Raw genomic sequence first — 25,291 nt, 5'->3', positions numbered from 1 at the left:
GTGTTTTTAAAGACTTTGTATTCATTGAAGTCATCTTGCTTTTTATAACTCACAGCAGCTGTTGTGGTTGATTTCTTGGAGAATGTTAAGGAAAATGAAGTTCCAAAAAAGTCAGAATTGTACAAAATGCTAAACCAAAAAATAGGAATCTGTAAACTCAGATTTCTAAGAATTGCATGAGCTGAACAATTGTGAAAAGAAACATTTGGTGATCTAGCCGGAATTGGTAGAGATGTTTGGTTTAGAGGAAAGGGAGCGACAGCCTGGCAGGCAGACTCTGCCCAGCATGGACCATGTGGCCTGCATGACTGCTAAACATGGCTCGAGGGGCTGGTTAAGGGAGAAGTGGGGGGCTGAGCCCCACCTAGACGGGCAGTAACTGAAACTCATTGCTGTAATTTCTAGTAGTAGAAATGAGTTTGTGGTCTGGTCGGGCTGGGGTAAAAACCCATTAAAGTTGACACTAATTTGGACCCTTTGGCAGTTTTAACAGAGAGTTTGAGGCCTGAATGGATATGAAGAAGGAACATCCCTAGATGTGTTCCTTCCAGAACAGAGTTGAGACACGTTGTCAGAGCAGTGTAGGTAAAGTTGTACTGCCACTGTCTGTGCTGTATCTGTTCTGTGGAGAAACGGAGGACTTCGGCATCGACAGCCCCGGAGTCTGCACTGCTGACAAGTACCCAAACTGCTTCACTTCCTCCAGGGAGCTGGAAAGGCCAGCTGGGTGGTGGGAAGGGTCAGAGGGGAGCTTCTGGCTTAGAGTACACACCTGTATTCTATCTATTGTACATTTTATAAGATGGTGCTAGTACATGTATAGGATATTCATGCTCATTGCCTATTTCTGTGTGAAATGTGGTAATATCTTCAAAAGTTTTATTACTAGATGATAAAGCTAATGCTGAGTTTCGTTTTGCTGCAGTTCACAAATGCTTTTTTATATCTGCAAGAAACTAACTAGTCATCAGATGCTCAGCAGTACAGAAATCCTCAAGTGGCTGCGAGAGATTCTCATCTGTAGGAATAAATTTCTTCTGAAAAACAAAGTAAGGAAATGCTAACATCTATCTGTTAGGATTATTAAAAAGAATTGCACTCTGTTTTGTCACTCCCTGTATTTATCAGGTTATATTTATGATTGGAAGTGATTTAATAGCTACACCTACGCTTTCTGTTTTCTGATTTCCTCTCTGCTGAGATGGTGCTTTGTGAGGCACCCTTGATTAGAATTGTTGACTGAAGTTAGGTTTAGGATTTTTTTTTTTTTTTTTTTCACTTCAGCTACACGGGTTGTTTACTTGCCTGGAAAATTATGTTTCACAGAAACCTGGTGCCTGATACCTGTGTGCCTAATACAAAGGGAAGTAGTCCACAAGGTGAGAAAGAGGGAAAGATAGTTATGATAAAATATACTGCTTCATGGATGAAATAAAAAATTCTTTTTGGATCGCATGTTCATGTGAGTCCTAGAATTCTGACTTGCTTCTTTCTGATAATCTCAGGAGGCTTTTTCCAAGCCAAACACACATTGTAATGCTAGATTTGCTGTAATTAAAACCAGCCTTGTTAGTATTACTTTTTGAATTTAAGTTTTACTAGAAAAAAAGAGTTTCTGTTTTTTCTGTCTGACCTGAAAGTAGCTGTGCTGACATCAGAAGAATACTGTCTTACGTGTAGTATATGGCGTGCTTAAAACGTCCTCTTTCAGCAAGAGGGTTTTTACCTTTAAACACCTTTCTTCTTTTCTCCTCTTTTCAACTTTGGTAGCTCTGTTACTTATGGACACTACTTTTTGTCTGTGTTGATGCTGACTAGTAGGCTTTTTCCTCTGGTATATTCAGTTTAGTATATATTTTAAAAATATGATCTCAGATTGCAGCTGAAGACTTTAGGCATTCTGGCTTTCTGTGAATTCAGGAAGACTTCTGCATTTGGCCTCTAAGTTGAAAACAACTGTCCTTCGAATAGAAAGTATGCTTAATATTATCCTTCTCCTTCCAGTTAATAAGTAATTAGTTGTTTTTGAAAATCTCTTTACTTTTGATGCTTAGAGGATGTTCATTAATATCAGGGTCAGAAAAAGATAATAGTTGTTATTAGAGTTCTGCTTCACAATCTCAGTTCTTGCTTTGCTGATCAAATATAAAATGTATGGAATAAAATGTGCAGTAGTCCCGAGCTTGGCTTCTTTAGACTTAATTACATCTAAATGATATTTACATTAGTATGTATTCAGTGGAGTAAAACCAAGGCACCTATAGGGCTTTCAGGAGGCTCTGAGCAAGGGAGGAAAAGGCATCAAGTTGTGCTTACCTCAAGGTGATGTTTTTTGAAGGTGATTCTCCAGATAATTTCTTAAGGGGAAATAGCATTAATGTGAGTAACTTTATAAAACCCTGAGAGCATCAGTGTGAAAAGTACTGTGGAAATGTTGAAGAGCTTTTTACCTTCCTGAAATCTATCCGTTTTACCCTTTTTAAAAAATAAGTGGATTTATTATTTTTCTTCCCTCTCTTTATAGCAATCAGATAGGAGTTCCTGCCACTTTCTCTTCCTTTATGATGTCTCTGGAGGTGGAACTAGTCAAATTTCTCTTGACCATGAAGAGATGATACGCTGTGCTCCAGGAGCTACCCTCAGGAAGGGGAAAGGGAATTCTTCCATGGTATGATAATTATTTTTAACATTTGGGGAGAAAAACCAGTATGCAGGTAGCAATTAAATTACTTTGAGAGTAATTTTTCTTAAAAAAAAAAATCATTATTTCTGAGGAGGAAAAGACGTCTGTATCCTACATGAAGTATGTATCTAATGTGCTGGTTAATAACGATGTTTCAGTCTTCAGACAGTCATACCTTTTTCAGGTGAAAAGGTTGAATATTTTTTTCTTACAATGGGGTGTCGCATCCCTACACATTAGTCTGTCACACAGTTTGAATGTACCGTGCAGGATCATAAAATTATACATTTTAGTAAGGTAAACCCTTTGACAGACAAGTTTCTCAAGCCTAGTTTTACTACTAGCTCTACCTGCAGGAAAAAAAAAATGAAGAGGGTCTTTAGTTCACCTTTCATGAGCCAAAACTGTGATTTTGTTTTTTTGATGTACAGTTTTCCAGTATCAGTAAGATTTTCCTAAGTACATGGTTGTCCTTATGAAAGGAGCAGGTTCTTAGCTACTGTGTTTGTGCAACAGCAGATACAATAGAGCTCTGATCTTGTTTAGGATTGCTTATTCCTACTGGAATAAAAGCAGTTTTAAAGAGCAATTTGGAGAAAGCTGAATTTTACTACAATTGTCATATTCATAAGCAGTATTACCAAATTCAGAATTCTCTATTTCCCTAGGAAAGTACAGCAGGATGCAGTGGAACACCGATATGTCGCCAAGCCCAAACAAAATTGGAAGTTGCGTTATACATGTTTTTGTGGAGCCCAGATATTGAGGCAGTCCTCGTTGCAATGTCCTGTTTCCGTCACCTCTGTGAGGAAGCAGACATCAGATGTGGAGTAGATGAAGTCTCAGTGCATAATTTTTTGCCAAACTACAATACTTTCATGGAGTTTGCATCTGTTAGCAATATGATGTCGACAGGTAAGAATCATGAATCCGTAAAATGCCTTTTTACCTGTATAAGACGACTATTATCTGTGTTTGTTCTTTACACAGGTTGAGATTCTTGATTTGATTGCTGCTCCTGCTTTCACTGAAATACCTTAATCATTGCAATTTCTAGAAAGAGTAGAGAATGTGGGTGGCTGAGTTCATGAGGATTTTGAAGCATAACAAGAAGAATCCTTTTCTAAACACTTTAAGGGGATATATTCCACTGTTAATTTAATAATTACTTTCAAAGATCTCATATTTGATGTAGGTGGGTTTTCAAAAAAAATGAGTTAAGTGTTCTGTGCCCCTTTGCAGGGAGAGCAGCTCTCCAGAAAAGAGTGATGGCGTTATTAAGACGCATTGAACATCCAACTGCAGGCAACACAGAGGTAAACTTTCTTCTGAATTTATATATTCTTTGCATGCATATTTTTTTGAAAACAGAAAATACCGTTGCTACAAGTAGTTTTGAAGTTAAGTCTTAATGTCTCTTGTTTTAGGCGTGGGAGGATACACACACAAAATGGGAACAAGCTACAAAACTAATCCTTAACTATCCAAAGACCAAAATGGAAGATGGGCAGGTAACTATGAATTTTTCCATAGGTTCAACCCTTAGAAATTCAGAATACTGTTTAAGCTGAATTATTTTAAGGAATAGGATTTTAATCTAGCAAATGGGTTTTGTAGGCAGACTTCAGCTCCATGAAAGTATATATGAAAAATAATGATAATCAATTGTTGTCTGTACTTACTAAGAGACCATGTAGTAATCTGACGTAAATTGCTGTAAGGGAGATGGAGACTGAGCTTAAAAATTAAAAAGGAGTTGAAAAAAAGAATAGTGAAAACTCTGGAATACTACTAGAGAAATTACAGAATGCCTTTCACTGGTAGTTTTTAAACAAGCCGCTGGCTATCAAGATTTCACTGTGCTTTATCCCTGCCTTGTTCCAGGTTGGGGAACTGACCGGGCAACCGCCTTCAGTCCTTTTTAGCCTTGCTTTTTCAACTTCCTTAAAAACAGTGCCTCTCTACAGATTTCTGTTCATATGATCACAGTGAACTATAAAAGGTGAATCTTAGAAAGTTCTCGAGGCTGGAATTGTAAATGGCAGGATGTGTTATGGAATACTTTAAAATTCTGATCTCTCTCCATTGGTTAAGTTTAATTGAAGAGATGTTATCTTCAGCCATTCTTTTTCAGGTTACGGAAAGTCTTCATAAGACAATTGTTAAGAGACGAATGTCGCATGTTAGTGGGGGAGGCTCCATAGACTTGTCTGACACAGATTCTCTTCAGGAGTGGATCAACATGACGGGGTTCTTGTGTGCCCTCGGAGGAGTGTGCCTACAGCATCGTAGCAACGCGGGGTTAGCAACTTACAGTCCGCCTATGGGCCCTGTCAATGAGCGTAAGGGCTCCATGATTTCTATGGTGTCCACTGAGGGCAACGCGGAGACTCCCGTTAGCAAATTCATCGATCGATTGTTGACTCTGATGGTCTGTAACCATGAGAAAGTGGGACTTCAGATACGGACTAATATTAAAGATCTGGTGGGTTTGGAGTTGAGTCCAGCACTTTATCCAATGCTCTTTAACAAATTGAAGAATACCATCAGCAAGTTTTTTGATTCTCAAGGACAGGTAAAGTGTTGATGTAGTCCTTCACATTTGTGTCTTACTAAAAAGCATCAGTCTTGTCTTTCACATAGGTAATTGAAATTGATACATGTTCGTGTTTTGTACAAAAGACCTGCAAGCATTGTGATTGTATTTGATAGCATGCATTAATAATTATTGTATTTGTGATTCCAGGCTATATTTAACATCAAGTAATTGAAAGCATTCTTGAATTCTTATTGACCTCTGAGTACAGAATCCGTGAGAATGTTCTCAGAATCGTTATGGCTGGTAGTACTGACATATTTAATCTTGACATATTGGAATTCTTTTGGCTAGGTGATAAGTAGAAAAATGCTTGTGCATTAGATTTCTGAAATGCTCCAGTATGTTTCATAAATACCCTTTTTTGGTTTTGTGTGTAAAGAATTAAGACCAGCGATTTTCTTCCTATAGGTTTTGTTAACTGAGACCAACACACAATTTGTAGAACAAACCATTGCTATAATGAAGAATTTGCTCGACAATCACACAGAAGGGAGCTCAGAACATCTCGGGCAAGCTAGTATTGAGACAATGATGCTAAATCTGGTTAGGTAAGAAATCCTGCTGACATTCCTATGCAAAGTAGCGTGTTTAGGAAGTGCGGTAGACTTTGTAGTTTATATCTCTTATGCTTGCATCCATGGAGAAGCAGCAGCTGATTTTCTGATCCTCCTCTTTGTGGTTCTGACAACTTCATTAATCATGGAGGTGATTTATACTGTAGCATAAAGTACGCTGATGGAGGGTGACTTTGTTTTACAGAACTAACCATTCTGTAGCTTGGCCCCACTCTTGTAAACATTCCTGGTTTCTTTTCTGTACGATGGTGTTAGTGGTTAAAAGCCAGCTGAAGGGCAGACTTCTGTTGAGTTCCACACTATTAGAAAACTTCCATGGCCAGAAGAAATTTGTTACTGGTCTTCAGCTGGTATAAGGGCTGGCTTACTGACTGGAGAAAAAGGGGGGCGTGCTGGGGGGTGGTGGTAGCCCGATCACATGCTAACCCATTGGACGAGTCTGCTGGCTCAGCCGACATCGGTTCCAGCCCGGAGCTGGGAATGTTTGTGGGGTGTGTGGGCCTTGTACTATGAAGTAGCAATCAGTCTTTTTGGTTTTTTTCTTCAGGTATGTGCGTGTGCTTGGAAATTTGGTACATGCAATTCAGATCAAAACGAAGCTATGTCAGTTAGTAGAAGTAATGATGGAGAGGAGAGATGACCTTTCGTTTTGCCAAGAAATGAAATTTAGGTAAGTATGGCATTATATGACTTCTAGGATAGTGTACTATGGACAAATGCAGTTCTTTCTGGTTACATGTTTAAAAGAACAAACCAAAACTTGTCTCACACCAGTGTTCCTGGTGTAGGGATGGTACTCCTGTCTTTGTCTTCAGAAGAATTTAGAGCCTGGTGCTGCACTAAAATTTTGTTTTGAATGTGGGGATATTAAATACATATAAAAATTTTGTGTGTGACACAGACTGGGGTATTACTTGGTAGAATAACATCAGTTCAGTTCATCTGCAGTGTGTGGTGGCTCAAATAGTTCTTGCGCTGAATTTGTAGTAATTAAGCTAACAGTAGTGTGTGTTGGAGGGAAGGGCTATTTAAAAAAAGTTAACAAACAAAACACAAACAAAAAACCCCAAAGCTAAAGCAACATATCTGTATGTAACAGGAACAAAATGGTGGAATATTTGACAGACTGGGTTATGGGAACATCTAATCAAGCAACAGATGAGGATGTGAAATGCTTGACAAGGTAAGAAAGAATACACTTAAACTGTTTCCGAGGCTGCTGACGGTGTTCCAGGTGGCATTTGATATCCACAGATGAGCTGGCTCCTGTGGGCTTCCTTTAGTGGTGGTAATTTTAAGGAAAAGACAAAAATTGAAACTGAAGTTTTGGTGAGCAGCAACAGAATGATATTTAATGCATAGTCTGAACGGGTGATTTGGGTTTTTTTAAAGTTGGCTGAGTTTGAATTCCTTTTAATACCCCTTCTGATTTAGCATTAGGGTTGAACATTTTATCTGCTAGAGCTATATCTTTGTATGATGCATTCTGAGGAATAAAACCATCAAACATCGTAGTGTTATATTTATATTTAACTGTTTTTTTAAGTGACCAATTTGATTTGCAGTTGTGTCCTTCGTAGATACATTGCTTGAACCTGTACCATAAAATGTAGTAGGTATTTTCCTGACGGACAGAACTTTTCTAGAATAACTTTTTTTTTTTTTTTTTTTAAAAAGGTACTTTTCAGCTAGGTATAGAAGGAAAATTATCAAGGGGAATGAGAGACTAATTCTGCTGAACAGATTCACAGCTTCTTAAAATGTTATTTTTCAGAGATTTGGACCAAGCAAGTATGGAAGCAGTGGTGTCTCTTCTTGCTGGGCTTCCACTACAGCCTGAAGAAGGAGATGGTGTTGAGTTGATGGAAGCAAAATCTCAGTTATTTCTGAAGTAAATAGTGACTTCTAACTATTTTTCTATACAATCACTCTGTATAGATGCACCATATGACTTCTGTTACAAACTATGATTTTTCTTCTAGCAGAAATAATTTTATTATTGAAACAGGAATCACATTTCACAAATCTCTGCCTCTTAGGTTTATGGAAACAGTTTAGAAAATAATTGTAAAATTTGACTTTGTTTCTGCTTAATGCAGATGTATGCCTAACTCGTGGGAGGGATTACCTTGCTTTGATACTACATTTTTGTCCATGGAACTTAATCTCTTTCAAGACATCTGTTTGTAAAGGCACGTCTGTGAAATTCACTTGCTTGGTTTGAGAAGCTTTGCATACAGAGTTTAGGACAGTGCCTTCTGGTTGTTACAACACATTGGAAAGTTTGGACTACGGTACAAGAAAGGTTACTGGGGGCAGCTCAAAGGTTTTTTTGGGAGGCTTATTGTCTGTTTGCTAGCATGTGCAAATCTTTTCAGACGGTTGCCTTTGCAGAATCTGTTTTGCTTATCCAAGTCTTGCTTTTTCTTTAGATATTTCACACTGTTTATGAACCTTCTGAATGACTGTAGTGAAGTTGAAGATGAAAGTGCCCAGACAGGGGGCAGGAAGCGTGGCATGTCTCGACGACTGGCTTCGCTGCGGCACTGCACTGTTCTTGCTATGTCAAATTTACTCAATGCAAATGTGGACAGTGGTCTGATGCACTCAATAGGTAAAGTAGTTAGAGATAACTGTGCATAAATGAATACATTATGAAGACATTAGTATTTAATTTATTTTTACATCTTCCTTAGTAGTTCTGGGTTTTTTTAATCAGGCTTGGGCTATCATAAAGACCTCCAAACAAGAGCTACGTTTATGGAAGTCCTCACCAAAATTCTGCAGCAGGGAACAGAATTTGATACGTTAGCAGAAACAGTGCTAGCAGATCGGTTTGAGAGATTGGTGGAGTTGGTTACAATGATGGGTGATCAGGGGGAGCTTCCTATTGCTATGGCTTTAGCCAATGTGGTGCCTTGTTCTCAGTGGGTAAGTTGATTCATGCATTTTATTTCCTACATTTCTGAAAATACTAAGACTTGAAATGAAAATTAGTGCAAGTATTAAGGGTGTAACAACAGTCTGCTAAAGAGAGATTAGACCTACCATTCGTGATAGCTAGCCTTTCCTAGTATATTCTTGAAAAGCGTGCTGAATCTAATTGTCAGAGATCTTGATTATAAACTGCATTTTTGTAGTGATTTTTTAGTGAATGTTTAGGAATAATTTTATATACAGTTATCATAATAATTGTATCTGTTTGGGCTGGTTATTTATTCCATATTGTGTGTGCTGTAATGCAGACAAACAGAACTGTATTTGCTCTTCTAGATTTTAGCAAGATGAATTGGACTTTGTTATGCACCAGAATAACTGTTTATCTATCTGGACTAACCATTATGAATTTGTATGACTGAGTATCATGAGGCAGATTTTTAGACGAGTAATAGCAAAGATGTAAAGAGAAGATTGTGTGTGCTTAATTTGATATTTATGTGCAAGACTCCATAGCAAATTTAAAGCATTAGTACAAACTGCTTGGTATTTTTTTCACAATTCTTACTGTCATGTTGGCTTTGGCTCACTGCTAGTCAGACTAACATTTCGTTGCTTCTTTGAAGGATGAGCTAGCTCGTGTCCTCGTCACACTCTTTGACTCCCGGCACTTGCTCTACCAGCTACTCTGGAATATGTTTTCAAAGGAAGTTGAACTAGCAGATTCCATGCAGACACTCTTCCGAGGAAACAGCTTAGCCAGTAAAATAATGACTTTTTGTTTTAAGGTAAATTATCTAATCTTTCTCTCTGCTACAGTTCGCTTCAATAACAGGAAAAATTTAGTAACATAAAAATACAAAACTACCAGTATATGGTGTTAAGCGCTTGAGTAACTGGGTTAGATTAAAATAGTACAGAGTTGCCTTTGGGTCTTGGTTGAAGTTAGCCTTAGCTCTCATATCTGTTAAGTCTGGAGAGTTTTACTTTCTAATGTTTTAACATTTGATGAGCTAAATCTTGTAGATGTTTTATGCTCAGGCCCAACTAAAAATACAAATCCTACTGGAACTAATCTTTTGCCAAGACTTCATGACTCAACCAGTCAGGCTTAAGCTTGCAGTTAGTCCTCTTGAAAGTTTCCAAGGCAATAAATGTTTCATCTTGCCTAGTCTGTATAGTCTCCATTGTAAAGAGGTAAACTGGTTGCGGTAACAAAAATGCTTGCAAAATTTCTAGATTTCAACAAAGATTATGAGTTATTTAGAAAATATGACATATTTGATACAAACAGCTAAACATTTGTAAAAGTTTTGATTACCTTAAAGTCCTTTCCTGAGTAATCTTCAGTCATAGTGGGGGTCTTGAAACTTCTGACTAGTTTAGTTATATGAGTGATTCTGGGGCTAGGACCAGGTTGAAGACTGTTCCTGATGGTCTTTTTGTAACAGGGAATTTAAAGTTGGGAGACAAAGTCTGAGGTCTTGTTTATGTTTCCATTTCAATTTAATAAGCTGTGTACAAACAGAGCTGAAATGTTGAGTCAGTGTGCTCTAAGAAAGAATCCCATCTGGTTATTGTGGTTGTTAAAGTGACCTGTAGTTTTGTCTAAATTGGAAATGAGTTAAAATACTCTTAGAAGTTGATTATGGTTATGTTTCAGAAGTGAGACTACAGTACAGAAATGGTGATTTTACAGAAATCTGGCTTATGCCAAAACCAATCAGTGTTTTCAGGCTCTTAACACTTACAGAATTTCGGAGTGTTCCTGTGGATTGCAATGTTGATCTGGCCACCTATTCCGATTTTCTTTCTACACAGGTATACGGTGCTACATATTTGCAGAAGCTTTTGGAACCTTTATTAAGGACTGTGATCACATCCTCTGAATGGCAGCATGTTAGCTTTGAGGTGGATCCGACAAGGTTTGAGATTCAAGGGGGGGAGCCCTTTACATTTCTTTGTAAACATGATTTCCAGTCATTTTAAATATAATAGAATTCCTTTCTCCTTGTTGCATATCTTGTTCTCATACTTTCATACTTTTCCGCTCCTCACTTTGCCAGACACATTAGTTGTATCTGCAGTCCTCGTGCCCAGGGAAAGTTGTACAGAGCTGCCCAGCACAGTGAGATGGGTTTTGCTGCATGTCCTCTAAGCCTGAGAAGAGTAAGGAAGATAGAGACCTCTTGCAGGACCTCTTCTACTTGTTACTTCATACCTTTGTGTAGGCCACTAATGTGGGGATTTCCAGGAGTACCAGAAAGCATCTGCTTGAGGACACTGAATTAATTACAGAAGCCAGGTGGAATGCGTGCATGTTGTGTGTAATTTTGTTTTGCTTTAATTTCTCTTGGATCACTTCGAGACTTGGATTTAGTAGCTGTTGCTGTATTGCTTTGAATTATCTCTAACTCTTAGAGAAACTTTAAGTATTCATCTTCTACATAGCTTACCAAAAGATAGACCTTCTTATTAGTAGTTTAACTCTCAAATATCTGTGTCTCCCTCAGAAATTCCTTTCCAAGAAACCATCATCCAATTATCAGCTGGAATTATGTATGCATGTCTTTGTATGGAATGGTGTGAGAGAATCCCACTTAGAGCTGTCTTTTATTACTAAGTTTTAAATGACCTTGTATTTATAATTTAGGTGGTTTAAAATATTCGTGGAAACTTTTGTGTAAAAGATCATAAATGTTTTTGTAAGGTTTCCATTTACCCTGAGAAATAAGGTTGCTACCAAACATGTAAGTACAGTTAGTGTGGTGTATTTGATTGCTGGTCATACATTTGTGGGTCTGTTGCAGGCTGGAGCCTACAGAAAGCCTTGAAGAGAACCAGCGGAGTCTCTTGCAAATGACAGAAAAGTTTTTTCATGCAATCATTAATTCTTCTTCGGAGTTCCCACCACAACTTCGCAGTGTGTGCCATTGTTTATACCAGGTATGCCTGCAATGGTTGCCGGCCCCGAACTTTGGGGTTTGTTTTTATAATTCTAGCAGTTTGGAGCTTGGTCCAGTAGTGGGTGCATAAGGGGCATTGCTTAAAGCCTGATTTCAGACGTTTGCTAAATAACAGGAATCCAAACATGGGGACTGAATGGTGTTTTAAGACTTGGGTTGGCAATCAGGAGGTGACTAAACACTATTTTTTTAAGGAATTCAATCACAGCTAAGAACTCAGACCTAATATGGCAGTAATAAGCTCTGCTTTAGCATCTCTGTGGGAGATTAAACATTAACTAAGGAGATAATGGTTATACTGGCTTTTACCAGTTTGTTCTGTGGGCCATCTATAAGGAAGGCAGCAAAAAGGGAAAGTAAAATAAAAAAAAAATCACTGCTGGTTTGAGAGAATGCAAAACTGTGTTTTCAATATAGAAGTGTATGTGTTTACATTTTATACAGGATCAATTAAATAAAAAATAAAGTTAATTATCTAAGAGTGGTATGGATCTTGCCTTTGATAAACATTACCTTTGTGAATAAAATAGCTACTTGTGAAGTTACTGACTCTAGATAGTTGTTCTCTGCATAAAAATAGAGGCAATTCCTTCAAGAGCATTGATGTCTGACGTAAATTTTTGCAAAAGTTGTCTATGAAATGTATTGTTCAGGTCATTGCTCCAGGAATATTTTTTAGTTGTCCATTACAGGTGGGCACAATCTTATAATTTCTGCCTTTGATAGAAAAGCAGGTTAAAAAGGGTGTAAGATGCTCATAAGAAAAAACCTGTATGGTCTTCAGTGGGACCACAGTAGTTACAAGTCCTAGATTTTAAAAGCTGTGCTTTGAAGCTAGTGTAATGGAAGGGAATAGGTGTCTAAATTGCTGTTGGCTGTGTTTGGTAGGGAATTGTTTGTTGGTTATATGTGCTTCCCTAAAGAAGATCATTGGCAGGTGAGGTCAAGACACTGCATCATTCAGTCTTTATTCTGACCATGCACAGCGTCATGTCTCGTAAACATGTCCTGAAAGCTGGAGTCTCTAGGTTGCTGTGGGCACCTCTAAGGAAAGCCGTTAATTTGTGCGGGGAAGGAGGTCTGCTGGCATGTGATTTGGTAAATAACATCAGCCTTGTAGCTGGGATGCTGCAGGTGCTCTCTACTTCTGAGGACGATAGGTTCTTGTATATGGTAGGTAGAATGACAACAGGAATACATTTTGGTCTATGAAGTAAAATATCTTCCATCTGCTATGGGCAGCACGTTCTGATGGAGGTACTGCTGCCTCAGAACCCTGGAGTATGTTCTCGTACACAAAGGGCTCTGACTAAGCGGCTGACCAGACATTTTGCAAACACGGAGTATTGAGAAATTCAGCAGGTAAATAGGAGGAAGAGACCTGGAAGAGAGAGATGAATGTATTTATAGAGCTCTTTAGATGAGGCAAATTACAGGGACTGACTTCTATTTGTGGCTAAAACTTTAGTGCTGCCACACAAACCCTGGAAAGTTACCAAGCTGGGACCATCCTCTTGCTTGTTTCTGGTACCGCTTAGACATGATGCTTAAAGAGAAGAAGCCTTCCTGAGTGGTGCACTGTCCTCTGTAGAGTAACTTCTACTGCAGCAGTTCCCTCCTGGCCGCCTCCTGTTCAGGTACCTGCGTTCCCAGCCCCGACTCCTCTGCTCTGTCCCGCTCCGGCTGCTCTCCGGAGCAGCTCAGCAGCAGGTTGCTGAGCCCTGGGTGCTTGTACGTCTCTCTCTTGCTCTTTATGTGTTTCTGATGGGTTTAGTTGCTGCTAAAAATTCCAACGGGGGTACTCTAGCTGCCCTCAGGACTCACAGGAAATACAATTTCCAGTCCTATTGGAGGATTGTCACAGGAGAGCTGTGCATGGCAGAGTATTTGAGCTGTGGTCTCACTTAAGTGGTTTGGAAGAGCTGTTTTTGCCCTTTCAACCATGCAGTCTGTGTCTTAGGTCTAAAGTAAAGCAAGGAAAATAGATTTTCTGAGCTGCACGAACTAATTATGAGTAATAAAAAATTCTACGCAGTGTAGTCTAGTCATATTTTTGCGGTGAATGGTGTATTATGAAATGCAGCTGCTGTGATTTTCAGAACTTGGAAGTGAGAGGCAGTGAATTGCATGCTGTGACTGTTGTGGATCTTGGGTTGTTACCGTGAGCTGTTGGAATGCGTTAGGCGTGCAGATGATGTGCCTTTGTTTCTGCTATGACGGCTTCTACACGTGGCTTCTGAAGTCATAAGTTTCTCTGTCTGACAGGGGTTGTATTCAGGTTGGCGGGGGATGGTTTGGGGTTTTGGTTCTTTTTGGTTTGTTTTTCTAAAGTGAGAAATGAGAGGGGCAAGTTGGTGTCCTTCAAGGGCCACAGTCTCACAGACATGGCTGGGAGTGCGCTGGTGTGTTACAGAAAATGTCACAGGCAGGGTTGGTGGTTGCTTCCATCACTGGACGTTACATTGTCCCACCTCTTTTCCTAGAATTGCTTTCATGTGCTGTTACTGGGATGTATCAGATTTGTTTCCATTTTGGTGATACGTTGCTAGAAATTATTATTATGCAAACCATTTTTAATTCCTTTATGAAATGGAATTACTAAAACGTACTCACCAGTGAGCATTGCCAGAGATTCTTCTATGGAAGCATATCGTCTGTTGGCTTTATTCTTGCCTTTATTTTTTTGGTAAGAAGGGTAATTTGTTCCTGAAAGAGATGATTTACTGGCAAATATACAGGTGGTATTAACTGATACTCAGCTTCAATGTTTACTACTTTAACTGTTCCGAGTAACACCAGTATTTGTGTTCACATCTTTGTTCGTCACAAATAGTGTGATAGTTCATTCTGTACTTCCAACTTCCAGCAAGTTTTGAAGAGTCCGGCCTTTGTCTGAAAGGAAGTGCAATTAAAATATGAATTAATACAAAATCAGTTTTATCATAAGAACCAAATAGATGATTTTTATAGGGTAACTTCATTTTTTGTAAGGTGAAAGTGTTCCATCCCCAGTAATAGTGTAAGAGTAAATGAGACTGAATTTTGCAGTGTCTTTTTATGCTTAGAGTTATAAAGTGAATGTGTATCCAAAAAACACTCATCAGGGATGTTCTGTAAATGATTAGTAGCTAATTTTAATCACTGTAGCGACATAATGGAAACAATGTATTTAGTTGCGTGTTGGGGTCTGTGCTGGCTGGCGTTTCTGGTACCCGAACAGAGCCCTGGTAAGTGTTTTCATCTGGGAGCTACATCGGGGCACTCCTTACCCTGACAGGTTCGCCCGCGCTCGTTTGCAGGTAACGTATGTTCAGGAGTGCCATGTGGTCATGAGCAAGCCTGGTCAGAGTGACTCGTACAGAGAATTTGTGCTGGCCGTTTCATAAAAAATGTAGAAACATATGTGTTTTTCTTCATAGAGAGAGATGGAAATTTCACTTGCTTTAAATGCGGTAGCCTGGTGAATGGGGGGGGGTGGCTGCTTCGGAAGCCAGCTCTGTAGGCATTACACAAAGTCAGAAATGGGCAGAGGCACCATTGGTTAAATATTAATAGATCCCGCACAAATTTGAACTATTTACAATTAGCTTGGGGGTTTTTTTTGCGTTGTAGAAATTCTCTTCTAGTTCCAGTTTGTGTGGTGCTCTAAAGATGATTGGAACGGTCGGTGCATGCTTGCTCTCCAGCTGCTAAATACTGCTAGCTTGCCGTTGGTGGAGCTCCAAGTGTTGCTTGCTGTGGGATGTCTCCGTGGTGCTGAGTTGTTGGTCCAGCTCATGCAAAGGATGTAGGCTTGAGCGCCAAGACCAGAATGTACCTCTGTGCAGGGCAGCAGAGCCCAGGGCTGCCGTGCTGCGGCTCTGCTCAACTCCTGGTGGGAAACACCAGAGAACGTGATGCTTCCTGGTGGGTCCCTGTGCAGTTAAACGAAATGCGGAAATAAGCGCAGTCGAGACAGATGTCTTGACTTGGAGATCTGTAAGAAATTAATGTAGACCCACTGGCTTTTTTCTTCCTTTTTCCACAGAGTGGTTTATGACAGTGTTTAGCTGTTAAAGTGGTAATAACCATGATGATTCACAGATCTAACTAAATTGAAGGACACACAGAGAAACATTGGGAAGATTTAAAACTCTAAATTTATTTTAAAAGTAATATGTATTTCAAAGGTATAACACTTTACTGTTTTTACTATTAAAATTATTTGGGGATGGTGAAATAGATTTGAAAGCTGAATATACCATATAATGCCCAATATTGTGTATCATGAGCACATTAATGTGGTTTGACTTTTAATCTAGCCAGAAATAGTAGAAATGATTGAAACGCAACATTTGCTTGTTTTGTATTTAGTGCTTTGTAAATAAGATGTAATAAAATTGTGGAATAAAAACTCCATCATCAGTCTTTAATTTATATATTTCATTTTCTGTTGGTTCTGTTTGTTACATTTTACTGTGTAATTTATGTACAAGTCAACATTGGTTTTTTGTTGCTGTATGTAGTTGGTGCTGTGACTTGTTTGTGCTCATCTCTGTTCTGTAGGCAACTTGCCACTCTCTACTGAATAAAGCTACCGTAAAAGAAAAAAAGGAAAACAAAAAATCAGTAAGTTTGGAGACCTTTTTATTAGCCATTTCTTTCAAAGCACAACAGAAATCTTTTGCTGTTTGTTCAAAACATCTTCACTTCAGTCTATTTGACCTCACTGTAAAATCATTCTACTAATTCTGGCACAAAATAGCTTTCATTTCAATTAACACTGGAATTAAGTTATATTTAAAATATTCTCTGTGTGCCTATTTGAGTAAACAAAGACATTTTTAACATTACTGCTTAGTATTTAATACTCTGATTCTTCTACCCTTGCCACCATCTTCAAATTAAAAAAAAAAAGTGGAAGAAAAATGTTTTCTTTGCTTTGGGGGAAAATCTGAGTCTGTTTAGTTGTTTTAACACTCTGACAGGTAACTTGACTTCAGCTTGCATCCTGGGAGAACAGTTAACATATATGGGTTCCTGAAAAGAGCCTCACATGACTTGTTTATGATACAGTTTCGTCTGTTTGCCTTGACCAAGCAATAAAGTTTAGCACTTTATTTACTGAGAAAATAAGATTTCCCATTTTAAGTTACTTGCTGTGTGAGAGTTTAGATATGTAGATTGTGATAGGGTGATGTTATAAAGGGTTAAGACTTAAAATTTTCATTGACAATGACCTTAAAATATAAAGTATGAATAAAACAGAGGCAGAACAGAAATTTAGACTTTTATTAAATACTCTCTTATTTTTTGCTGTGTCTAAGCAGAGTAGTAATCGTGTTTAAATGCAAAATCTGTGTGCAAACTAGTATTTTACAAGAAAATATTATCAGTGATTGCATCACAAGGTAACTGCAAGAAGTTGCTGCTGAACCAAGGTGATTCTTGATACATTATGTATGTACTAATGGCTTTACCTGTTTTAAGAAGCATGATTTCAGATTGCACTGGTTATGTTTTGAAGTATTTTAGTAATATGGGGTTTGTTTATTTTAAGCAATACAACTCAAAATACGAAGCTTGCTGTTTTTATTCTGTGGAAAAGTAGAATCTGACTTGTTTTGATTAACCGTTGCTAGTCATAAGAAAATACACATATAGATATTGAATCTTTATGGAACCACATATAGCGTATTTAAGAACTTTATTTTTGTCAGGGGGCTTTATCATTAACTTTTCCAAGTCAAATGAAAGATATCCTGAGAATAGATGGTCGTCTTAATAATACATAGCTGATTTCCTAAAAAGAAAGGGTTGGGTTTTTTTCTTACAAAATTTTCAGAAAAATATTTTTTTTTCTAGGTGGCAAAGAACAATATTTTTAATCTGTGGTTCTTCTGGCAGATTCCTGCTAAAAGAGTTTGGGCAGCGTATGTGTAGGCAGAGAACACTGGCCACTCAGCTCTGGCTCGTTCTGTCTTTCCTTTGGCAAGTCTGAGGTGTGATGGTTCTGAAGAGCAGTTCTGCAGATACCTCCTTCCCACAAATTTAAAATTATTCCTGGAACTTTACAGCACAAGTTTTATTGCTGGAGAGGCTCTTCTGATCAACAGTGAAATTATAAAAAGACCCACTAATTTAGAAAGAATGATCTGTGTTTGATGGGAAGACTGTGCCACCTGAGTACAGACATGGGGCGTCTGTCTGCCCTGCTGCCAGCACAGGGGCCCGGAATGGAGTGGTCAGTAACTCTGGAATACGCTGCCTTGTCTTTGGCCAGTGGCTGTTGTAGCAGTTTCACCCTCGCAGGGCAGTCTGTACAAAAGCTGGCAGAAAGCTAGCCGGTGTCTGGTAGCCCCCTCGCCCCTTGCTCTCAGCTCCCTCGTTCCCGGTTGTCCTGCGATGCCAGACCTGGCAAGGCAAGCGAGCCCTCCGCAAGTGTGTTGGGCTTGATTGGTGTGGGAAGAATGCTGGAAGGGGGTGTACCGTACGAGGCTTTTCTCAGATTGCTTTCCCTTGTCTTTAATGCAAAGATATTCTTTATAATTCTCAACTTCCTAGGTTGTTAGTCAGCGGTTTCCTCAGAACAGCATTGGAGCAGTCGGCAGCGCCATGTTCCTGCGGTTCATCAACCCTGCGATCGTCTCCCCTTACGAGGCAGGGATTTTAGATAAAAAGCCTCCGCCAAGGATTGAAAGGGGATTGAAACTGATGTCGAAGGTGAATCAGTAAATATTTTTATTTGGCCTTATTGTATGTTCTACCTGATTTAGTTCTGCTCTTTGACTAGTATGAGAAGATTTAGGTAAACTCGTAGTTTATTGTAGCAACCAGCGCGTTTGTGTGATGTGCAGTTCCCATGCCATCACAGTGCTGGTGTTACAGCTCACAGCAGTGTGAGTGTGGGGAACCATCTGTATGGGAGAAAACCACTATGCCAAAATGGTACCGAAGATAGCAGAATGCCTCCTGGCTCTTTGCGTGAACTTGTAACCTTGTGTGAAAACAAACGGAGAAACCAGTGTCACTTTGAGCACAGTGACAGTAATGGCAGCCGGATACTGATGAAGTTCATACTACTGCTAAAGAAGTGATTTTTCCTGTCTTTAATCTCATTTGGTATTATTTTCTGTAAAATTAAAAAAAAGGTTTACCGCTGGTGTACAAATTCAGTGGCTTGTGCATATTATCCATTTTAAATGTTGAGAAATTATGATTTTCTTTAAATAGGCATATGCTATTGCTTTTACATGTCTGTATAATTTCCAGATGAAATAGTTAGCATTTAATAAAAGATGGTTTTGAAAGACAATTTATTTTTCTGGTCTAAACCCAAATAAAGTTCATATATAAGGGAAGTTGTTCCTTGTATTTGAAAGTATGTGAAGGAAAATAGTTTGAGAGTGAACATATTCTGAATTCGTTGGCCTGTTGGCCTTTTTTTGTCTTGAGGTTTCACAAGTTAAAACGAGTATTTCTGATAGTGAAGTTACACTGGCTGCGACAGTAGTTACTACATTAAACCTTTATGTGTCTTTACCATCTTTTTATTATTTAGATACTTCAGAGTATTGCCAACCATGTCCTGTTTACAAAAGAAGAACATATGCGGCCTTTTAATGATTTTGTAAAAAGCAATTTTGATGCTGCACGAAGGTAGGCCCTTTGGCGACTCGCGCGCAGAGTCTGTCTCGTGTGTAAAGAGCAAGCAGAGAATGTGCTCACAGCCTTTGAATTTACGTGGAGTCTACCTGGCAGATGTCCCTTAGGTGCTTATGGCTGTTACTGGTTTTGAACTCCAGGTTTTTCCTTGATATTGCATCTGACTGCCCGGCTAGCGACACTGTCAATCACAGCCTGTCTTTCATCAGCGACGGCAACGTTCTGGCTTTGCACCGGTTGCTGTGGAACAATCAGGAGAAGATTGGCCAGTACCTGTCCAGCAACAGGTAAGGCTTCAGGAGTAGAATGGAGGGAGCTGCTGATGGGGAGTGAATGTTTGCAAATACTTTCAGATGCTTTTATTGTTATTAGTACTGAGAAGGATATCATGGCTGAAAAATCTTACAGTTGGAAACTTCTGTCTTGCTGAACGTGCCCGACATCTTTGCTGCCTAGTTTACTGCCAGCCCCTTGTGCAAGTGTATGGTTGTCTTATCTTGTGTAAACATTATTCTATGTGTAACAAAACATTTTTGTTATTTCTTTGTTGAACTTTTTTTATTGTAAAAAAAAAAAAAAAAAATCCAGCATGTTCAAGGTAATGAAGGGTAGTGGGCAAAAAAATAGGAATTGCCGAGTAAAGGAGGGCTCTTCTTTTAAGTAATATGCTGTTTCTAGGGACCACAAGGCTGTTGGAAGACGACCTTTTGACAAGATGGCTACTCTTCTTGCCTATCTGGGTCCTCCCGAGCACAAACCTGTGGCAGATACCCATTGGTCCAGTTTAAATCTCACTAGTTCAAAATTTGAAGAATTTATGACAAGGTAATGCTATGATCGTGGAGGGGACACGCATTGTGCGTGTCTAGCCCTTAGCTTGTAGGGCAGTATGAGTAGTTACTCAGACTCCAGCTTTTGTTTTGAAGGGGAGCTTAAAAAGCTGGGTCTACATACACCTTTTAGGTTTCTAAGTAGTTTTTTAATTTCAAAAATTAATTGAGAACCGGAGACAGCAGTAAAGTTTGTGATTTAACAAAGGTTCAGGATTGTGGGAACTTAATGCTTTTGTTTAAAGATGCAAATAAAGAGGGTTTGGGTTTTTTTTTTTTTAATTTTTTGTGGAAATGCAGTTGTGAAAAGTTGATGTCGCTGTACTGCTTTTTAGGCACCAGGTACATGAGAAAGAGGAGTTCAAAGCGCTGAAAACACTAAATATTTTCTACCAAGCTGGGACGTCAAAAGCTGGCAATCCTGTTTTCTACTACATTGCTCGGCGGTAAGGAACCTTTCACCTTCCTTTCTGAAATAAACAGGTAAAATCAGAAGTACCAAGTATGTGTAAGAAACGGACACCAACTTTGTAACAAATAAGAATCTGAAAATAGCTTATTTGTCAAATTTTGGTGACAGTATTTTTCAGTTGAGTTGTTTCCTAAATGAGAACTGTCATAGTTTTTCCACTCAGGAGTATGTGAGTATGTGTGGAAAAATACATAAAATTTTAAATACATTTTAGTAATTTTTCACTGACTCAAGTAAACTACCTCTACACCACATTACTGTTTACCCTTTATCAGTGATTTTAGCATCTTCATTTTCTGAAGTATAAAATTAATAACAAGCTAAAATATGGGGTAAATTGTCTCAGAATGGTCCCCGTATCCCATTTTAAAGAGTAACACAAGTATTTAGAAGTTTCACTTGTAGTCAAGACCATGATGTTGCTTCAGTTTCACCATTATCTTCTAAGTGACAATAGTACCGTGTTTTTGGAAGTCGTTGAGATTTGTGGAAGTATCAAGTAATAAGAAAAGCAGTTGTTGATGTGTGAACTTTGTGAAAGACCCTGTTTTTCCAATAAGGCAAAATTTTGGAAGTTTGAAGTCTCCCCTGCTCTAGAAGATAGTGATTCATAACACAAGTAACGTATGCTGCAGTATTGAAGAATTTGGGAAGAGTATCCCAAGATCCGTATTAGTCAGTTTATCGTCAAATCAGTCACAATTGTCTGTTTTTTTTAATATTAAAAAATTTAAATAAATGGGTAGTTTTATTTAAATTAATGTTTGCAGTTGTAAAGCTGCAACTAGAGTAAGAATATAAATTATACTTGATATCTTGATCTAGTTATTAAGTAGCTGCACTGTAAAATCCATGGAGGACAGCATGTTCAAAACAGTTGCCGTAGTAATTACACTCATCACTAAAAGTCGTTCTTAGACTTTTTAAGAAAAGGAAAATCATTGTGCTCACAACCAAGTGCAATCAAAGACAGAACTGTAAAAATAAGATGAGAGCTGTTGTACCTCTTCTGTGCTGTGTTGCTGGTGGCTTTGCTCTGGGTAGTGGTGTTGCTGGTGAGGTCGGGGCTGGCAGAGTGGGACTGCTGGTGTTGGCACCAACGGGTGCGTGGTGGTGCTGCCGAGGGCTGTGAAGTTCTGGCCGGCACTGATGGTGGTGGCGAGAGTCCTGATGTCAGTGTGGCACTTACGGGTGCTGGCAGCTCCCACGTGGGTGGGTGTTTGTAGCCGGATGGTTGCCCATGCATTCTGTGCCAGCAGGGTGCTTGGTTTTGCTTCTGCTGCTACTGCCAGTATGTTTTTTGCTGGTGGTGCTGGTGGTAGCTGAGTTGGTGCTGGTGGAGCTGCCTATGGCGTCAGTGTTGGTGGAGTTCATGTGATTGCTTTGGCTCTTCTGGTGCTTCTGGGTCTGGTGGGGTGCTTGTTGGGGATGCCAGCGGGGTGGCTGCTGCACCTGTGGGGTGCTTGCGGGAGGTACCCTCGCTGCTGAGGTGCTTGCCTGTGGCATGCTTAGGAATGGTTGTGGTCCCTGGGGAGCTCTTGCTCGAGCTGCTCCTTGGGGTAGGGCTTGGAAGAGAGCTTGTCGCGGCGGTGCCGGTGCTGCTGCCCGTGGTGTGCTCCACGCTGGCAGTGGCACGGCTGCTCGTGGTGGATGTGGTGGCATTCATTGATGGTGTTGCTTCTGGCAGAAGGTGCTGTTGTGGTCTGAGGAGAGGATGTCAGCAGTGGGGAGCCTGCTGCAGACCCTCGGCGTTCGTGTCAGAACATGGAAACAAGCAGAGGAAATCGCTTCTTCAGCAGTGTCTGCTGTTTGCGTTCAGCAATTGCATTAGTCAGTAAACACTTGCAAACAAGGCATTCTTCAAATTTATTTATGTCTAATGAAAATCCTACCCAACAGGCATGTAAGATTTTTTCAATTAATTAAAATTTTAGGTTCTTAATTGTATTAATTGTCATAGTTTGTCATCGTTTCCAGTAGTCCTTTTTACTCTCAGTTGAGTTACAAACTTTCCTAGAAAATCTGTGCTCTGTACCATGTGACTTTTGTCCTTTCCCTCAGAAATTTTCAAAATTTACACATTTTCAGATGAGGAACTATTTTAACTATTGAAAGATTTTATTGTTTTACCACCGGCTAATAAACATACCGTATTTGGAATTCAGGTTGGAGGCTCAAGTAATGAGCAAGCTTTGAAGAGCCTTTCTAAATATAACCTCTAACTTGGTAGTTGAATTCTGAGACTTACATATGGTTTCCTGGGCAGGATGCAATTAGCGATCCAACAAATGAATACATCTCTTCACATTTCTTTTATTATGTTCTTGATTTTCAGAGCAACAAACAAACAAAACTTCTGTTCAATATCAATGTGGAAGGTAAAATGAATTTCAAAGCTGCTTCCTTCTTCTGGAATTTTGTACAGGCATGCCAAAGGTTTTCTTTCATGCTTAAAAAAAAATGACACAAACTGCTTTCAAGCTGCTGATGTAGGGAGGAAATGCTGACGTTCTCTTACATTTGTTGCTGTGAAAGTTCACTTGCTTCACTGCTAGCTCTGAGGAAGACTTTAAGTGCAAGGCAGTCCAAAGGTGGGAGAGAAAAGGAAGTGTGATATGGCTGGTACGGTTTGGAAAGAACATTAGTGTGAATGAGGGGGAAGTGCCCGTGCTTTTTGTCAGTTCTGCACGTAGCAAATCTGTAAGCTCATGCTAAGCAAAGGAGTATTAAATAACACAGAGTCTCTCATTACATAGAACTAGGTAAGATGACAAAATTTGCCTGAACTTTTTTCCAATGATTTGTAGCTCTGAAATCGAATCTGTATGGGAGAGCATTTGTCCAAGTCGGCCGTTAGCTTTCCCTTCCTGTTGCGTGGGAGACTGGCTGCCTTGAACTTGACCCTTTTTCTGCCTTTCAACACCCTTAACTCTTTGGGTGGAGTGGAAGAAACCAAGATGGGTGGTACCACTTATCTTCTGTCCTAATTTTCTGTCTTTAAAAGCCATGCCACACTTCTCTGTCCTGTGTAGGGTCTTTGAGTCACCTTTGAGCCTGTTGTGTTGGCTGGAGTGGGCCTTTATAAAATCTTATGTGAAACTTCAGTTTGCAGTATGACTGGCCGTGTAAGTTCTGACGGTGTTAAAATGGATTATCTTGTGTATCTTTCACATTTTACAACAAAATGGTTGAGAAGAGGGATAGCTTCTGGAAATTTTCCGGTTGGAACATCAGTGATCGTTGTTGGAACAAAACCAAAATCATTTTGTGTTCCGTGGAACATGTAGCTGCACATCTAGCATCTAATGCCATTTTCTGCTTTGAAGAAAGCGTTGAACAGTGTATGACTTGTGGAGTGACTTTACTGGGATATCCATGGGATTCTGTACTGGGAACAGATTTATTGCCTCCGAAGTCTGAACATTGCGTTTGTGCTAGGCAGTAGAAAAATCGTCAGTGATGCCGGAAAGATTCCGAGGGGTACAGGACTGACAGTAAGGTGAGTGTATACAGGGCCCAAACGGCAATTAGTTTGCCTGTCTTCCATTTGTAAGTTCGTTTCTTCCTAGAGATTCTCGACACTGAATCTGCACACAAAGTTTCAAGGGTTTAACTAAGGACACATTTTCAAGTGCTGCATTGTGTAGAGGACTAGCTCGTGAACACTTGAAATTACACGCGCTTGGATTCTGTTTTTTGCTGAAGTTGATTTTTGCATAGGCTCAAAAAATGATGTGTACTCATGGACAGCATGTATCAGCTTAAATGTTTCTAAAAAGCATGCTGATTGTTTACTGCTTGCTTTCTCTTCAGCAGCTACGTCATTCTGCAGTTTTTCTCCATGAGGCTACTTTCTCAAACCTAGCAGGTGGGGCTGTCCTCTGGAATGGTGCTCTGACATTTGTTCTGTGGAAAGGGAGGTGGCTAAAGGGTGCTTCTTTGGGGTGTTTGTCGTGTGGTTCTGAGCCGGGTGTCCTTTTTTAAGGTGTGAAATGTGGAAAGACTGCTTAGGTTGGAGATGCCAGGGTGTTTGAGAGCTTGCAGCAGGCTGGGGGTTTTTTTGTGGGTTTGGGGTTTTTTTGGTAGTTTGAGATCTTGTTGCTAGGGCATTGTTGAGTCATTTTACTGATATATCTGGATCAGTTTATATCCTTCTTGTGCTGTGAAATTTAATCCCTGCTGTCATTTTACTTCACATTTTGTTTCCTGGGCAACAACGTGACTTCTGAAGCCAGTGCTCTTTCATTTTTAATCCCCACACTGTTACTAGTGTGATCAATAAATGAATAAATCTTGATCCTGAAGTACTGCCATTAAGTTTTAAAGCTGATGCCAAACTAATTAATAGGAATGCAAACCTCTAAGTTATTGCTTCAGACCGCAGCTATTCCTACAACAATTTTAACCTTTCAAAGGCAACCGTACCGCTGTTACAAGGTGTGCTAGACCTTTTTTGGGTATTTTGAATGTTGTGCTGAAATGGTAAATAGTTATTTTGGAAAAAACAATTTCTCTGAGAATCAATTGTTTTATATTTGTCATGGATTGAATGACCAGCATATTCAAAACAACATAAACCAGTGCT

At 39.4% G+C, this 25,291-nt stretch overlaps 1 protein-coding gene across 5 annotated transcripts in view; it reads left to right on the top strand.

Moving 5' to 3' along the window:
- NF1 (neurofibromin 1) overlaps positions 1–25,291 on the top strand; it is a 95,870-nt gene that overhangs the window by 28,177 nt on the left and 42,402 nt on the right. For 2 of the 5 annotated variants that reach the window (XM_075440099.1, XM_075440101.1), the window contains exons 16-36: positions 926–1,049; positions 2,525–2,668; positions 3,352–3,598; positions 3,926–3,999; positions 4,111–4,194; positions 4,818–5,258; positions 5,691–5,830; positions 6,405–6,527; positions 6,957–7,040; positions 7,632–7,748; positions 8,290–8,471; positions 8,577–8,788; positions 9,421–9,582; positions 10,616–10,719; positions 11,605–11,740; positions 16,306–16,368; positions 18,304–18,462; positions 19,301–19,398; positions 19,545–19,691; positions 20,083–20,229; positions 20,570–20,680. In XM_075440099.1, the coding sequence (XP_075296214.1) occupies positions 926–1,049; positions 2,525–2,668; positions 3,352–3,598; positions 3,926–3,999; positions 4,111–4,194; positions 4,818–5,258; positions 5,691–5,830; positions 6,405–6,527; positions 6,957–7,040; positions 7,632–7,748; positions 8,290–8,471; positions 8,577–8,788; positions 9,421–9,582; positions 10,616–10,719; positions 11,605–11,740; positions 16,306–16,368; positions 18,304–18,462; positions 19,301–19,398; positions 19,545–19,691; positions 20,083–20,229; positions 20,570–20,680 (3,099 nt within the window). Of the gene's footprint in view, positions 1–925; positions 1,050–1,284; positions 1,380–2,524; positions 2,669–3,351; positions 3,599–3,925; positions 4,000–4,110; positions 4,195–4,817; positions 5,259–5,690; positions 5,831–6,404; positions 6,528–6,956; positions 7,041–7,631; positions 7,749–8,289; positions 8,472–8,576; positions 8,789–9,420; positions 9,583–10,615; positions 10,720–11,604; positions 11,741–16,305; positions 16,369–18,303; positions 18,463–19,300; positions 19,399–19,544; positions 19,692–20,082; positions 20,230–20,569; positions 20,681–25,291 lie in introns of those variants that run through there. The other 3 variants (XM_075440100.1, XM_075440103.1, XM_075440102.1) reach the window with 3 other exon arrangements.

The sequence above is a fragment of the Opisthocomus hoazin genome, chromosome 20, assembly GCF_030867145.1.
Source record: "Opisthocomus hoazin isolate bOpiHoa1 chromosome 20, bOpiHoa1.hap1, whole genome shotgun sequence".
NCBI lineage: Eukaryota > Metazoa > Chordata > Aves > Opisthocomiformes > Opisthocomidae > Opisthocomus > Opisthocomus hoazin.
The sequence above is the reverse complement of the archived record's forward strand: the minus strand, read 5'-3'. Positions and strand labels throughout refer to the sequence as shown.